General features: G+C 42.1%; 1 protein-coding gene across 7 annotated transcripts in view; it reads left to right on the top strand.

The window, feature by feature from the left end:
• The window catches only part of LOC121326657 (lipoma-preferred partner homolog), a 104,108-nt gene that overhangs the window by 74,591 nt on the left and 12,129 nt on the right, over positions 1–17,388 (top strand). For all 7 annotated transcript variants that reach the window (XM_041270002.1, XM_041269997.1, XM_041270000.1 and 4 more), the window contains 2 exons: positions 2,658–3,341; positions 12,477–12,609. In XM_041270002.1, coding sequence (XP_041125936.1) covers positions 2,658–3,341; positions 12,477–12,609 — 817 coding nt within the window. The remainder of the gene's footprint in view (positions 1–2,657; positions 3,342–12,476; positions 12,610–17,388) is intronic.

The following is a 17,388-nucleotide window of genomic DNA, read 5'->3' as shown; positions in this document are numbered from 1 at the left end:
AAAAGCAGTGTTTGAAATTTGAAAGTATTTGAAAGCTCTGTCTAATGTATTAGGCTAGTGGTTTCAGTAGAGGGGATGCAAGATTACAAACACATGACAGCATTAAACTAATTAAGATATGGCCCTGAATCAGTTGCCATTATAATGATTAAACCTCTGTGAAGCATCAACTGTCCAGCAAAATGTATGGGGCTGAGTAGCTAAATCATCATTCAAGGGATGCACCATTGTGTAATGAATAGTGTTTTCAAAATGCACTGCAAAGATAAAACAAGAGGGGTTTGTACAAGAGAAAGGCATCCAATACCCCAGTGTCACTTTAATCAAATAAATGCATGCCAACAGCTAACTGGCTGGTGTTACACCATGAAGTCATTGCATTCTTCTCTTGCACTGAGGCCAGCTGAACATGTTAGAATTACAGACATGACCGTTGACTGCTCAGAATCTCTTTCACAGTTTGCAGGATTGACACAGGCCTGGCCCAGTTCCAGCAGGTGTCCATATGGGTCCTGCAGAAGTCTTTTCAGACACTGCTTTTGTGTGTGTTTTTTATTGAACTCCACAGTCATCTTACGATGGCCATTAAAGCCCCAGGTACACAGTATCCAAAGAGTGCCAGCGTCGAGAAGAGACAACAAGCAAACCGGCCGGGAGAGCTGTCCGCTAGACTGCCTCTATAAACCAACCGGGCGAGCTGTCCGCTAGACTGCTCTCTATGAACCGACCGGGAAAGCTGTCCGCTAGACTGCCTCTATAAACCAACCGGGAAAGCTGTCCGCTAGACTGCCCTCTATAAACCGACTGGGAAAGATGTCCGCTAGACTGCCCTCTATGAACCGACCGGGCGAGCTGTCTGCTAGACTGCCTGTATAAACAGACCAGGCGAGCTGTTCGCTAGACTGCCCTCTATAAACCGACTGGGAAAGCTGCTCGCTAGACTGCCCTCTATGAACTGACCGGGAAAGCTGTCCGCTAGACTGCCTCTATAAACCAACCGGGAAAGCTGTTCGCTAGACTGCCCTCTATGAACCGACTGGGAAAGCTGTCCGCTAGACTGCCTCTATAAACCAACCGGGAAAGCTGTTTGCTAGACTGCCCTCTATGAACCGACCGGGAAAGCTGTCCGCTAGACTGCCTCTATAGACCGACTGGGAAAGCTGTCCGCTAGACTGCCCTCTATGAACCGACCGGGAAAGCTGTCCGCTAGACTGCCTGTATAAACAGACCGGGCAAGCTGTCTGCTAGACTTTCCTCTATAAACCGACTGGGAAAGCTGTCCGCTAGACTGCCCTCTATGAACCGACCGGGAAAGCTGTCCGCTAGACTGCCTGTATAAACAGACCGGGCAAGCTGTCTGCTAGACTTTCCTCTATAAACCGACTGGGAAAGCTGTCCACTAGACTGTCCTCTGTGAACCGACCGAGAAAGCTGTCTGCTAGACTGTCCTCTATGAACCGACTGGGAAAGCTGTCCGCTACACTGTTTGCTGTCATTGGGATTCTGTTTAGTCACAAATTACTTTCCTGACAGTAATTTGTTGCCAGTTGAGCAATCATTAAAAAAAAAAAAAAAAAAAAAAAAAAAAAAAAGCTGGAGTTGAAACAGCAGCTTGCTTCCCAGTGCCTTTGTGATTGTATAAAGGTCTCTGTAACTGAGTTACAGCTGTGTGCAGTTTTAATAGCTTGCACTTTTACTTTGCTTGTAAGGTTTAATGAGTTTTTAAATGAGTTGTAAAGTAGAACACCCATGGTCTGTTTTAACATGTCTGCTGCTTTCTGAATTCTGCGTTGCAGAATTTGAGTTCCAGGCACTACAGTGTGGTACATGTTGAGCATATACAGGGGTTGGATAATGGAAAAAAAAAGAAACTAAATAAACAGAAACATCTGCCATAACATCATCAACAGATTGGACATTATTAACCATAAACCTTACTGAATGGGCATGCGTTGTCAGTATTGCCATGGTTGGCTTGTCAATATAAACCTGTGAACAATGTAGATGTTCTTTCAGAGTCAGCAGTGCTGTACTGTACTGTGCAATTGCCAAGACACTGTCACAGTCTACATTCCAAAAAATCCATTCAGGGCTCAAAGCTTGATGACCCATGTTTTATGATGTTATTGCCTCAAGCTTCAAAATCTGTGTATGTGGCTGACCCTGCACATGATTTAGAGCTGCATTGCAATCGAAACCAAACAACCAGGCAGTCTGATTACTTTCACAGTGCAGCCACACATAAATAACGCTCACGGAACTGAATTGTCTGATAACGTATATACAAAACGGGTGTTTTCTGGGAAATTAGACAGCATCAAACAAATGGACTGTGTGGGCTGACATAGCAGTTTGAGCCCTTGCAGGTTTTACATTGAGTCCTAGCTTGCATGCATGGTGTTTCTAGAGTGCTTCACTCCGATGGCAAGCCAAATTAACCTCAACACACAGTCAAATAAGTGGTTGACACAGCATTAAAATGGAATCTGTTCTGTAGTTAAGACTATGCGCCCTCTTCATTGCATCCTCTTGCAGTGCTATTTCTTATGCAGGGTTCAGATCTTTCATGTTCTCTGTGTATTCTCTAAAAGCCTGAGCCCTTGATTGTTTTCCCCTCTGTATATCCTAAATGCGCTTTTTCTTTTTTTTTTTTCCAGAACTACGGAGGAACCTTGTCTAACACCTCAACGTTATCCACTCCTGTCACTGGACACAAGCGCATGGTGATCCCAACCCAGCCACCCCTGACGGCCACCAAGAGATCCGCTGCCAAGCCCCAACCTGCTACTGGTCCTTCTGCTCCTGCTGCTGGCATAGTGGTGCCCAAACCACAGTCAATGCCTCATCCAGTCCCTGCCTCCTACACCACAGCCTCCACTCCCACCCGTCCGACTTTCAACGTGCAGGTGAAGAGCGCCCAGCCCAGTCCTCATTACATGCCCCCGGGGCCGCAGGGCTTATCCCCGGCCTACAACCAGCAATATCCCCAACAACCATCTCGATCCCCTGGCCCAGTCCAATACATGCCTACCCAGCCCCGCAGCCCTGATTTTGCATACGGCCCTCCACAGCCGTCACGCCAGCCTGAACCCATGGCCAGCCATGCTCCTCCTCCTCCAAGGGCTTACTATGAGCCCCAGTACCCTGGAGGAGTGGGTCAAGGCGCTGCCTATGGAGCTCAGAACACCTGGAGACCCGAGCCGGCTTATCCCACTTCTGCCACCTCTGGCCCAGGATATCAGCCTCCAGGCCCCAGGAAGACATACATCACCGACCCGCCTCCAGCCATGGCCCCAGCACCCATGGCACAGTACGGAGCTGCCCCAGGGATGCAGCAGAAGGTAAGATCTGAAGCCACTCTGATACATTGTTTAAATCCTTGGGAAGATACCAGTTGATATGTTGTTTTTTATTTACTCCCAATTGATATAATTTCTAGGGTACCTTTCTTTTTCCACTGTAATGATGTTTAGATTTCCTACCTAAAATTAAGAGGTTCTGCAAAGAAATCTCATGCCATTTTGTACTAGAAATCAGCTTTTTATGCCTTTTGCAAATAATTATTGCAACAAATTGTGCATTATTCACAAAAGGTAAATGATTTCTTTATTTTATTTTTTTTTCTCATTATGATAAATGAAGTACAAAATTATTCTCATGTGTGTGTTAAAGTCTTGTGACTAGGACCAGATGTTCAAATTAACAAAGCTCCTCTTGTGGGGAAAGTATGCTGGCAATGCATTTGTAACATTCATTCACTTGACATTTTCTGAAATATTATCTAATGGTGATAGCAGGGACTGGACTAGCAGATACAGTAACAGTACTTCTTTTAAAGACTGAACTTAAAGGAACTTTTCAAGTTCACTTAATCTTTGTGTTTATTTAAGTTGGATTCCATTATAGAGGGAACTTCAGTGCACAGGGATGCGACTTGGCAGGTAATACCTGCCTGAGTTCTCATTTCTTTAAAGCACATTTCTAGTAAATTGAGGCAGGTTGATTAACAAAGCCTTAAGGTTCAGCTTCCTTAAAAAAAAAAAAGGTATGCTGCGTTTTTTTTTTTTTTTTTTAACCTTTCGGAATATTTTACATCCGCTTTTCTTTTGGGGTTTACACCTTCTCATTTCATTTTTCTGACAAGCCGTGGCTTCTGTTTCAAAACCCCGATGATTTTTTTTTTTATTGAGCCTGGGTGTACCGGTCCCTATCTGACTTGGGAATTATCCCCTTTAGTGTGGCAGGAGTAAACTGTTAAGCCCAGCAATCTCACTGTTAAGATCTTGACAAAGGTGGATTAGAAAGCGACATTTTAATTTATTTTTTTGTGACAGTGTCCTTAGCTTTTCCTCAGATTTTTTCTTGCATTTTTGCAAACCTCTGGAATACTGTCACAGAGACATGTCAGTGAAATACCGAGGGGAAAAAAAACAAACAGTTGTATAGCATGTTAGCAGCGAGGTCAGTGGTCCGTTAAGAAGCTGCCGTACATCATGTGTATCAAGCACGAGCTGCACTAATCAGGAACGCAGCATAATAAACAGGAAGACAGCATTTGATCCTAGTCAGAGCAGAATGAATGTCATCTCGCTGCAGTTGCTGAGAGAGCAAACACACAACTGCATATGGAGCTGTTTAGGGTTAACAACTGATTGCAGTAACTTCCTTTTGGACAATCCAAACTGTTTAATCAGAAAAATCTGCTGAAAGAAAGAAATCAGTGTGATGCATGCAAGGAGAAGAGATTTTTAAACTGTTCAATAAGAGTTAATGTCAATGGTCTTTTTCAGTGTAGAATTTCTGTAAGGTACCAATACTTTTAATACTGGGCTGGGTTCACAGATTCCAAAATAAAAGGGAACAGCTCTTCCTGGTTGGAAAGAAAAGCTCTGGCTTACTGAACTTGTCCACACCTGAGTGAAACATCCTTTGCATTGCAGGGCCTAAGGGGAGCACATGTCATCAGCAGAGAAAACAAGATAGTAAACTAGACAAGGTTGTTTTTAACTCCTTACTCCCTCTTCATTTCTGTGTCAACATGTGAACACTGGAATATTTGTAGAAGCTGCCAAAAATATATAGCTATAGAAATATTATTTATTTATGAATTTATTTGCATTAAAGCAGGTGCTGCAGAGCCTGTTTCTCTTTGCTGTTTGCCCAGGATGTACACAGTTCAATGTGCTCTCTCTCGATATGTCTCGTATCATATAATACTAATGCATACTTTAGAAATGTTTACCAGACTAAAAGCATAGCACAGTGTAATGAAGCATAGGTAAAGCATAATAATAAACATGGCAAACTACAGTTAATACATAGGGAAAAGCGGGGTAAAGTTGCAAAAATACCATGGTAAACTTTTATAAGCATGTGTACAACAGACATGGCGGATGGTATTTTAAAGTTTTAGCACATGTTTAGGGATTCTGAAATGATCAATAATAACATTTTTCAGTGTCTTGCAGTACTGTCAACAGTACTTTCTAAAAAAAAAAAAAAACATTCTAGTAAGATCAGAGCAAGTGGTTGTCAGTGGAAACCAAGCGCACAGCTGATTGCAACAGACATGTTTGCTTATCGTGAACTCTCTGTCTGGCACAGTTTATCTCTTGATGGGAGGCATGCTGTTACTCTTTCAGATTTCAACACCGGGCTCAGGCAAATCTTTAAGAATAAATTCATATCTATCTGTCTCAAATTTGTGTTGCATGACCTGCTATCATTTCCCATGGCTTTCTTGGTTTTATTAACTCATGTGAGTTGAGCACTGTACTAAAATTGATACTCATAATAATAATAATACATAATACACGCTTTGTTGCATAGACAGTACTAGTCTACAACTTTTTAACGCCCTTCATTGTATTGCATTCGAAGCCATATAGTGTTTGACCTTTTTATTTAGTTCCCCCTTGCTACTTTTTTTAATTACACTGCCACCCCACTTCCAAAAGCCTAGTTGATGGATATCTTATTACAGACATGGGAGCTGGGACTCTTGTGTTCTCGTTAGGATTGTAGGCTGGCAGAGGTCAGGCTCTTCAACTTTTGCTCTGATGGAGGAAATTAGTTTGAATGTCCATTTCCGAGGATTACAGAGGCCAGTTTGAAACCCTTCAATGCAGAAAGAAGAACATAGGTGGCATACTGCCCCTAAAACTGAATGAGACTAAGGGGGAAAACGGCTCTGGATGCCAGCTCCTCTGTTTAATCTCTTCTCCCACCAGAAGACACCTTCGAACACCTTCGAACACTTTTCACTGATGTTTCAACAAATGCCCCCTCCCCCCTCTCCTCACCGTAGTTTTAAGTCTGATTGATTTCAACTATTTATTTTTAGATTACTTTTCAGTTATTGTGCATGAGAGAAGCTCACTGGCATCAATCCTTAACTTATTCAGTGTTTCTATGTTTTCCATAACTTTTCAGTAATATTGCTCTTTTTCAAGATGTAGGTGATATTCAAAAGCAACATGATATTCAAAAGCATTGATAAACAGTTTAGGTGAAAGAAAACTACAAATAAAGGAATACATTTCATGCGCTCATCCTTTAATGACAGGGAACGGATTTTGAATTTCTTACACTAGTACTGTCCGAACTCTACCTGGAGGTAAGCACTTTACAGAGCATAGTTGTTTGTAAGCAGCTCACACAGTTTTTGGCGTTATGCAACAGTCAGGCTTTCAGGCTTGTTGAGCCGCAGTGAATTGAACTGAAACCTGATTGTTGAGCCCTGCTGCTTCTTTGTTTGTTTATTAGTTTTGTATTATTTTTGCATTAACCTCATGCTTCATTGCCACAGCTTGTTTGTACTGCTCTCAAGCACCGTTCTGAAGTTTGATCTGTTTACAGACCAGGTTGTTTTTTCCCCTTCAGTGTTCTGGCTAATGTCGATAATGTAGCTTTCCTTAACAGGTTGTTATTGGTGTCGATTGTCTGCTGATTTTTTCTAAACGATATTCTGAGCTGGCAGCATCCAGTGCTAGGATTTCATTTTGAAGCAGTGGATTTTTTTAATTCAATCTATTTTCAGATAAAGAAAGGGGTTCTGATTTTATCTGAATTAATCGTTAATCCTGTGACATCCTACGTGTCAGGGAGGCAGAGGTTGTCAAGGAGTTCTGTAATTGCTGGGCTTGGCTGTCACATGACAGGGATTATTATAAATTGCGCAACCCAAAGGCATTTCGAGGTCAGCAACGTCCCCATCAATCAGACAGACAGTTCTAATACAGTGCTGCAATATTAGTGTTCCTCTCTTTAAGCAAACTGTGAAGTCACATGCAGCACTAATCCATTTTCCTGAAGTTTTTACGTTGGACAGGGCATGAGGTTTGTGTCAGGACCTGTCAATATAACTTTTACTTTAGTTAAATACACATCGTTCTCTGTGCTGTAATAGTGGCGAGACAATAGGTGAGCTGTAGTCTTTGAGCAAAATATTTACATGAGAACTGAGGCGCTCTTGCAGCTGCCCATTGCTTCATATCAGGGTTGGGTTGAGGCCCAGCGCGGTGTTGCAGGACGCTAAGCTACAATGAAGGAGCTCCAACTAGATTTGTGCTCCGTAGCAATTGTAACGCAGGCGTCCCGCGGTACGATGGCTTGTTCTTTTAGCATGCCCTGTATGCTTGCTTGCTAAGCAGTGCACATGCTCAGCAGTGATTGTACCATCTTCCAGTATGGATCTAGACACCACATACATATTCCTCTGTGTACTTTAACTGCATTGACCTGGATCACACACAGCCACATAGCAAGAGCATCCACTAAAAAAAAAAAAAAAAAAAAAAAACAGGCGGAAAAGAACACTGATTACAATACTAATAAAAATAAGAAACAAGTATTGCAAGCCCTTAGAACCACTTGCAAACCTGAGCTATGCATGACTGGGTTAATCACTTTATATAAACTGTGCTGCTGACGATTTGGAGTGAAGAACGTCGAGAATCAAGCCCATGGTGTCGGATAAAAGCTGTTCTAGAATGGGTGCATTCTACAGATTTATTGTGTTGCAGCTTGCCATTTCAGAGATCTTGAAGGGTCTTGATTGATTGATTTGTTTGGCAGCGTCCCCATCCTCTCCTCCGCACAGGGCTGGGCTTGTACTCTCACCCGGAATGATCTTTTGACATAATCCCCAGTGAATGTATCTGTAAACTTTAATAAGCTTTTTGAAGTGAAATTGGAAAGGAATTGGTAACACACTCATAGAAAAATATGAATTCCCTTCAGCACAGTTAAAGTTCAGCCCTCACAACAATCAGTGCTCAGATGTGCCGCATATCAGTGAACTGCAAAGAAGTGATGACATCTAATTAAAACTGTATCTGGCAAACACGCTTTCTGGTGATTATCTTTATTGAAGCAAAACATCTTTGTGCAATGTATTTATTGGAGCTTGGAGATCTGGCTGTTTGCTGTCCTTGCATATCTGTGTGTGTTGTTGAATGTCTTGGTGAATCTTCATATTGTGATACTAATGGCAATACAAAACCCAGGTAAATAAATATGTTAAAGGTTGCGTTCTTTGATCCAGCTGGATGCATTGTGTCTATCAGTTGGCTTTTTAATTTGTAAGTGTCAGGAATTCAAATGTAATTAATGCATGGGATTCATGTGAAGTGATAAGGAGATTATGTCATCATGAATAGGCATTTAATATGGGATTATAAAGAGAGGCACATTTGGAAAGTTACATGCAGTGGCTGTAAATCTTGGTTATCTTTTTTCATTGATGCTGATTACGCTAATTTTGTATCTGTTGGCATGGTTTTGTATGTTATGGACATGCTTGTTTTAAATCGTATTTCCTGGAATAAGAAAGAGAATGCATATTTTGTTAACAAGTTTTTACTCTGTAATCATTTTCGGGTAACCCGTCATCTGAAGATCGGATCTCCCTGTAACAGCAAAACGAGATGTAGAGGGGTGTTTCTCAAGAAGGACTTCAAGTGATTTAAAAGAATCTGAAAACCCACTCTGTTGAACCAGATAATTAAATACTCAGAGCACTGGGTGCAGTGCACCATACGCTATGCCAGGTTATGCAAGAATCTTCGCTCTGCACAGCTGCTGCTTAAATATGTACAAAAAATGTGCCACAGACCCGAAGAGGGAGTACAAGGAGAATCAAGTGGCACTTTTCCAAGTCTGAGCCAGTGTGTTGCTTCCAGCAGGGCCTGATTCACTGTGTTTAACTTGATCAGTGAGCTTGCTAACTGTTCCCAGTTCCCAGTGCTAAGTTTTTCCCAGTTTGCATATCACTTAAAGAGTTTGGGCTAACAGAAGCTGAAGAGAACAGAAGATCCTGGTTTCCAAGCCAAAATCCTAGTTTACTGGATTAGTCAAGAAAATAGAGGAATGTGTTATTCACCAGGTCTACTGTGCAATTCAGTTAATAGCCCCTTCATTATCAAGAATACTACACTACTGTGTTAATTTTTGGTAAGCTCTTAATTAGGTAAAGAAGATGGACATACTTCATAGAAAAAACCTGAACTGGTGTTATAAAGCATCTCGGTATGTGTTTAATTAAAGCCACCTTATTCTTTACAATGTCAGGTCCAGTCTTATACGCTAAATTCAAGAATAGTGGATCATCAACTTGTTTACAGTAGTTTGCACATATGTTGCCATTAAAAGGAAGTTGTGTTTGTCTAGTTTCTTTATTAAGATTTTCTTTATGCTTTTCAGTAAGAACAAGAATGTGCTGAGGAGCTGATCTGAGTCAGCATGCGTTCAGAAGGGCTGTCCGTCACAGCTGTCTTCTGTTGAAATGCTCTGCTGCTGCAGGCATTGGGAGTGATATTTTCTGTAAGCATGGTCCATTCTCTAAATCGTGTATTCCGTTATCATGCAGCTTACGGGAACATGCTGTTATCATGCAGCTTACGGGAATATGCCGCTCTTCTTTACTGAATGGACGGCTCCACCTGCTGGGCATGGCCAGCTTGAGGTTCTTCTGCTCCACCCGATTACTCAGTGGCACTTAACCCTAATGCAATCTAAGGATTTGGGTAGCTTAAACATCCGGGTCCATTTGACTCCGCTTCTTATAGTTTTGTCTTTAGAATTTATGATTAAAGCTACCGTATGGAGGAAAGGCTATTTCACAGGCTGCAAGTAGTTTTTTCTTTTTTTAGGAGAGTCCAGCAGACTTTAGAAGACAATGGATAATAATGTTATGATGTCTTCTACTGTATCTGCTTTCCGCAGAATCCTCTTTCATTTTTCATCCTTCATATTTGTACAGGGCAGCCTCATTTAGCTGCAGCTAATTGTAGGAAGAAAGGAAGGGGTAAGCATAGTCCCAGGACAGTGCCATAGGCAAGAAATGGGTCTGTTATAATTGGCCTCTTGTCTCCATAGGGGTTAAACCGGACTCATTTGAGTGCAGACAGGCAACTGTCGGAAATATAAAGTTCTGCTTTATTTTCTGATGCAGCCGTTGTAACATGTTGAGACGGCATTGCGTTTTATTAATGCAGCATAAGTACAGAATCAATTAGGCAGAGGATAGAAGGCTCAACGGTAGAGTGTGTAACCCCAGTAACTAGGTCACAAGTAGAGGGGGCTTGTTCTTTAAACCTAAATTTAATTTAAATGTTTCTGGATTTATTTAATCTCAGGCTGTAAGTAGAACCAAGAAATTGATGTTTTGACTGCAGCTGCTTTATCCTTTTCATTTGTAATTTTTCTTCAATGCGCAGTTGTCTGGATGGATGTACGTACGCCTGCTTTTACATATTGTATGGTGTTCCACTGGGTTTTGAAATGCTTTCCTGTCTAGTTGGTTGTGTGGTAGCTTCCGTTTGCTGAGCTGCTTCTTACCAGTCTCCCTCAATGTTAAATAATTTTACAATCGCCCTTAATTATCATCACAGTCAGAATGCAGAAATGCTGAACAGTTTCCTCCACAGTTTATTCACTTGACTCCCACAAACACAAATAGGATTGTTCCAGCTATACCGAAGTTAAGGCACAATATTTCTTTCAGCTACTCTGACTGCCGCAGTGTTCTGTTTATTTAACAAGGACAGTGCATGGAGAAGCATAAACTAGGCAGCTTAATTCAGTGAAATCAGGGAATAACAGTACGTCTAGCAAGCTCTGCTGCTGTTTAATAATGCTAAGCTAATTGCACTGTGGAGTAAGGACCAAGCAGGTCTGAGCTTACAGGACCTGCCTGCCTTGTCATGCAGAATAGCACTTGTTCTAGTGGCCTCTCACTATTCCTATCTGGGTCTTGCGAACACACAGAAAAGATGATGTAAGGACATGTAATAGAAGTGAAGAGAGACTGGGGGAGAGTGACTGTAATGTAATAGTGACAATGACACGTGCTCGTTTATTTTGTAGATATGGTAAATGCAGAGTAAGTGGGAAAGGGATGGAAAATGAACTGCTGTACATATACAGTATATCTGTATGTGAATATAAGGAATAAGCAGTGTTACCACTCTTCTGTAAACCTCTGTGGTAAATGTGAAAAGTCTTAGGTGGATAGGTATGCTCTTTATTTTGGAATACAAATAACAGCTTTATAATGTTTTTGTATTATTATTTCTGATTACGATAGTTCTGTCTCCACGGTATCGGCTTCAGAATAGCTAAGCTTTGAAGGGACACAGAGCCCCACATTGCATTGATACGGTTGAAATAGTGAGTGGAACCCTGCCCAAACAACCACACAACTGGGTTTCTCTCCTGGAACTCACTGCTGCACTTTCTAATACTGCACAGCAGTGAAGGAGCCGTCCCCCTGGTGTTACCTACTGTACATATAGCAACATCACATAGACCGTTAACCAAACGCTAACCAAGAAAGGGGAGTGGTGGTGGTGTAGAAAGGGTTAACACTTTCTGCAGCTCTACTTGCTGAAACTTCATATATATATAATATATATAACCCTGCTTCCTGTTCACACTGCCTCAAAGCAGCTGTTCTCAAAGCCCCATCGCCTAGACCCATATTGAAATGCTCCAGAGTTATTCTTGGCTCTGCGGTTCACTGACAGGGCGTTAAGCACAGCGCGTCCGACTTCACGCCCACCCACCATTAATAGCATTGAGGGGAGCTGGCTACTGCACATTATCTCAGGGAAGGAAGTGGTAGTGGAGATGTTTTATGTAATAAGCAAGATGTGAACCCAGTAGGTTTTTTTTGTATTATTAGCACCACCATAGCTACTGAAGAGGCCATCAGTAGCAGGAACAAAGCTCCATTCTGCACCAGTCTGTACTGACAGAGTACAAGATCTCATTTCTATGCATGTTGTTTTAATTGCAGTCCCTTTCTTGAGCCTGCATGGCACATTAGTAAGCCTGCTATGTGTTAGTATAACCCCGGTGGGAATGCATGTGGCCCGTACCTGTATATTTACACCCGTAGTCATACCTGTGTAATTGGGATAAAGCCTGTAGGGCTGATGTCACTGACATGCTTGTATTTGTTGTGTGTTCTTCAGGGTGGTTCCATCCCCCCCGTGCCCCCTGGCCCTGTTCCCAGCCACACAGCAGCCCGGCCCGAGGACGAACTCGAACGCCTCACCAAGAAGATGCTGTACGACATGGAGCACCCTCCCTCCGAGGAGTACTTCGGTAAGAACAGGTTAAAGGCAACTGCTTTCAGGGCAACCGCAGCAATCACAGGGCTGGAAAATAAGACTCCTGCTGTTTAGCAGTGTCACCCATTCTGGGTTTTATTACCAGCTTGATTAGCCACAGTGTGTAGGTGACAAGCTCAGGTGTTTCTTATTAAACTCATAGTAAAACCAGGAATGCACAAACTGCTGTGCAATGGGAGCCTTATCTCCACCCAGGTGCTGGTGCTCCGACAAGAACGAAACCCATTGATTGCACTTAATATTAGCACCCTGCATGGAAAGTGAGTTTTGACATGTGTAGCAGAGGAAGGGACAGAAAAACATGTTCATTTGTGGTTATTCTCAAATTTACTGTGCAGTCAAGTGAAAATAAAAGGTCAGTTAAATATTCCCAAAAATCTTCATAATTAAAAATTTTAAAAAATCTAAAACATGGGCTATTATTATTACCGCATGTGAGCTGCTGTCCTAGAATATGTTGTTAATCCTGGCTGTGCTTCTGAATTAGTGAGAGAAAAACAAAGCATGCAGTGTTAAACTTGCCTGTTCTGTTTGCGTCAAGACCCTTGAATGGGTATATAACTATGGTTACTGGAGTGTGTTCATTCTTACTTATCATATAAATAGCTCTTTTTTGCTTGGCTTAACATCCATTTACAAATCTTATTTCCCAAATTGAAAACAACAGATTCTTTCTTTTTTTTCTTCTTTTAAACCAAACTGTGATTTCGATAGGCTGGCTTCTGAGCCGTGAATGCGAGCAGGCTCGAGAGCCCCAGCCTCTAGAATTCTCATTGGCCTGTGGTGTGGTGTGTCTGTCTGGCTCGCTGTTCCAGTTCCTGCTTTGCTGAAGCAAGGGGAACACAGGTGTTCCATCAGTTTTGCAGAAGTTAAATGATTTTCTGTTAATAGTTATTAAACTCAGAGTTAGTAAAAACAGAAATGGATGGAACTGATATGCAATAGGAATCTAATTTCCACCCCTATACCCTCAAGCCATGCCAACCCCAGATCTGTGTCAGTGGGTGAAACCAGGCCAGCACACATTAGCTGCTAAGTGGGTGACATAATATGTAAACTAAGGTGGCAGCACTTAATCTGAGATAACATCACAACTGGCAATTCCACAGAAACTCCCTGAGCTGAGCAAATAAATGTCAGAGTGGCTTAGTGCTGCAATAGATCACACCGTAAAGACGTGTGTACAGCTCTGGCCAAAAGTTAGAATTATTAATAATAATAATCTTTATTTTTATATAGCGCCTTTCATAGTGGACCACCATCACAAAGTGCTTTACAAGATACAAGACTAGGGTGGGTGAACTATGCATCAGTTGCAGAGTCACTTACAACAACGTCTCACCCGAAAGACGGAGCACAAGGAGGTTAAGTGACTTGCTCAGGGTCACACAATGAGTCAGTGGCTCAGCTGGGATTTGAACCAGGGGCCTCCTAGTTACAAACCCGTTTCTTATACTAATTAACTAATTTAGCTTCATAGAGTCGAATAAAACCTGTTGAATAATGTTATGTTTTACTAAACCTATAGTAAAACCAGGAATACTCAAACTGCTATGCAATGGGAGCCTTATTTTCTATACAATAGACCTATACAGGGGTTGATCTGAATGCAGCCACCATTTAATCACTTTACATTTTTAATAAACTGGAGACTAACATGCACAGCTTGCTGTAAGGCCTTCATAACCTTGGGCTCTTTATTCAATGTTTAAACAGTAGCTGTCGCTCATGTCGATTTGAATAGACCCAGTGAAGTTGAAAAGGAGAGTTAATTTAAATCAGGCAGTGTATTGGTTGAGAAGAGGGTTACGTCTAGTACAACTCTCAAATCTCCACGCATGTTTGATCCCCTGATCTTGCATTACCCAATTTCCTGAGATTGTAACCGACACTAACTCGCTGCTTCCACCTGATTTAACCCTCACAAACTAATATTCATATGCAATGCTTCTGTTTGTTTAGCAAGGATATTTAACCTGGACAGCAGTGTAAACTACACCGCTCGTTTCCATGGAGATCCTAGGGGGGGTTATTAACAGGGCACGAACAATATATCGGTGGTACGAACAAAAGATGCCGTATATAGGTCAACCAACTTTTTGGTTAATCCAAACTCCGTTTGCACTCAGATTGCTTTGTGTCCTTAAAAGTAAAGAATGTTTCAAACTGAGTGTATTAATAGGATTTCCATCAGGTAGCTTTTTCTGCATTGTCCTTATTTTGAATGAATGCATTTGCATATTATTTAGTTGCCTTTAAAATCCAATTCCCGTTTGTATGTGTCATAATAAGAAAAATGAACACTGCGTTGAAGTGCTGCAGCACGTTCCTAGGACAGCAATATTTCAACAGTGTGCACACTTTTCCCCGTCTTATGTAAATAGGGAAGCACAAGCTTCAACAGCCCGTTCAAATTCAACAGCGTCTTGTACCACCAAAGGCACGACTGTCGTTCAGGCTCAGCAGACACTTGCACATTGATGCAAGCACAGGCAGTGTTTTTTTTTTATCTGTATCTAAAGTTCTCTGTCTGAGACTCTCAGTTCATTTTCTTTCATTTCAGCACAGTCCCTGGAGGGACTGTGCATGATATGCACACAAAGTACTGCACCAAGCTTTTTAAGTTTTTTTAATACCACACCGTGCCTTTATCACAAATCCACTTTCGCTAAAACAGTGGAACTCATCATTTCAAGGAAGACAAGCTTAGAACGTGACTCACTCAGACATTTCCACTGAGTCTGGCGCAATTATCAGCTGCCGTGTAATTCCATGCCAAATTTACGTTGCAGTGCTGTGTGTCTCACATGCGTTCTCCTGCAGCGGCCTTATCCCTCCCCTCCACACACATGCACGCCCGCTCTCATGGGCATGCAACCCACACGCCTCTCCCACGACTTCGAGAGGATAGGCTGATGCTCTGTGATATCAGCTCTGACCGCCTTCCAAATACAGGCAAGACAGAGGCCCTGACCTTGGAAATGAGTTTGAAACAAAGAGACGGCTGTAGGGTCAAGCACCCCGTGACATTGATTGTTTTTGTCAGCTTGGGGCCTCTAAAGGCCAGTGACTTGTACGGCTGGGTGACTGGGGGACTTAAAGAATTAAGTATGCTGGGTAAAGCTGCCTGTGATGGCTTACTTTGATAGATTCAAGCCGCATTGCCCTCAGCAAACCTTCTCGAAATTTGTTTTGTATATCCATTATTGTGTGTGTACAGTGGGGTATCAAATGTATCTGTGCGTTTTAAATTGCACAGCACCTCTTGAACGAGGATCCTAACAGCACAGCTCTTGCACTTTATCACACACCCATTAAGAACAATATTAACCCATATCCAGATAGCCCCAAAGCTTTGCACAAGACCATAAAAAGGATTGAATCTCCAAATGTTGCTTCATCAAGCCTTTCATGGTGTTGCCAAAATCAAACATCGTCTTGTTTGTCTTGTAACGACCGTGGCTGTTCCCCCCTCCTCCAGGTCGTGCAGTTCACTTTAAATATCAGCTTGGTTGCCCCAGCTGTTTGTTCAGTTCTCAGTCCTTGTACTCCTTCAAAGCTGTACAAATATCCCAGTTACAAAATAAGCCAGCCTGTTGCTTGCGATTGTACCCAGCTGGCTGCATTCGAATTGCCAGCAGTGCCCCTCTGATTTCCATCATCTTTGCTCTTTCTGCATTCATTTTGCTGCATTCTCTCCTTCCGTTTTATTAATGTCTGACTGTTATAGATACTCCCCAAGATAAAAAGACAAGTTTGCAGTTCCTGTAATTGTAGTTCCTGTATACTGAAATGGGGCACAGCTCAAAGTTGACAGGTACAGGATCTGTCCTGTCGTTTCCTCTTAAGCTCTACTGATCATAGGAATAATGGCAGCTTTTATAGCAGTGTCGCTAGTGTCTCTCTGGCATTGAAAAAACATTATTATATGTTTCCTTTTTTCTTTTAACTCTCCTATATGATGTTCTGTGTACCTCAGGTGCCACAGTGATGTATGATTTGTGTGTCTCTCTCTCTCTCTCTCTCTCTCTCTCTCTCTCTCTCTCTCTCTCTCTCTCTCTCTCTCTCTCTCTCTCTCTCTCTCTCTTTATATATATATATATATATATATATATATATATATATATATATATAATTTCACTTTTCTTGTTTTCTACTGGATAATTTCTAGCTAAGCCTTCCAGAAATGTCACATGCTGCTGCAAAGAGTAGCTTGCCCTGGCGTGTGACCTTAGGACACGATGCCCATGCAGGGAGCACAGACAGCAAGGGTGCACTGATCTGAGCAGACTGAGATAGCCGCCCAGGGGAATGTGGGTTTCACGTACACTGTAGCACAATCCTTTGCATCTTCATCCACCTGTCACTTTTAGTACCATTATAATGTCCGACTGCTGCCGACAGTTTAAAATCCTCTTTTGTTTAAATGTGTCTCTCCTCTCTATTAAATATATAACGGACTGCTTACGAGGTGCCAAAAGGAAAAGGATTTCCGAGAGGTTTCCTTTACCGTTTCTGCAGCCTGGTCCCAGTGGAAATGCTTGGCTTTCTTTTCCATGCAGTCAAGTGAGCGTGCAGTCTGAAGCCAGTCATTGGGCCATGTTTGTTTTCAGTTTTTTTGGCAGTTTGTACCAATTACCTCCTGTTTTAATCCACTTCAGGATATCCTCCCTCAATGATGCATCACATTTCACTAAGTTTGCTAAAGGGACTGAACAGAGCCCTGGTCTGGTCTGGTTCACTTATGTTGTGA

The sequence above is a fragment of the Polyodon spathula genome, chromosome 14 (assembly GCF_017654505.1).
Source record: "Polyodon spathula isolate WHYD16114869_AA chromosome 14, ASM1765450v1, whole genome shotgun sequence".
NCBI lineage: Eukaryota > Metazoa > Chordata > Actinopteri > Acipenseriformes > Polyodontidae > Polyodon > Polyodon spathula.
This window is presented reverse-complemented; position numbering and strand designations above follow the sequence as displayed.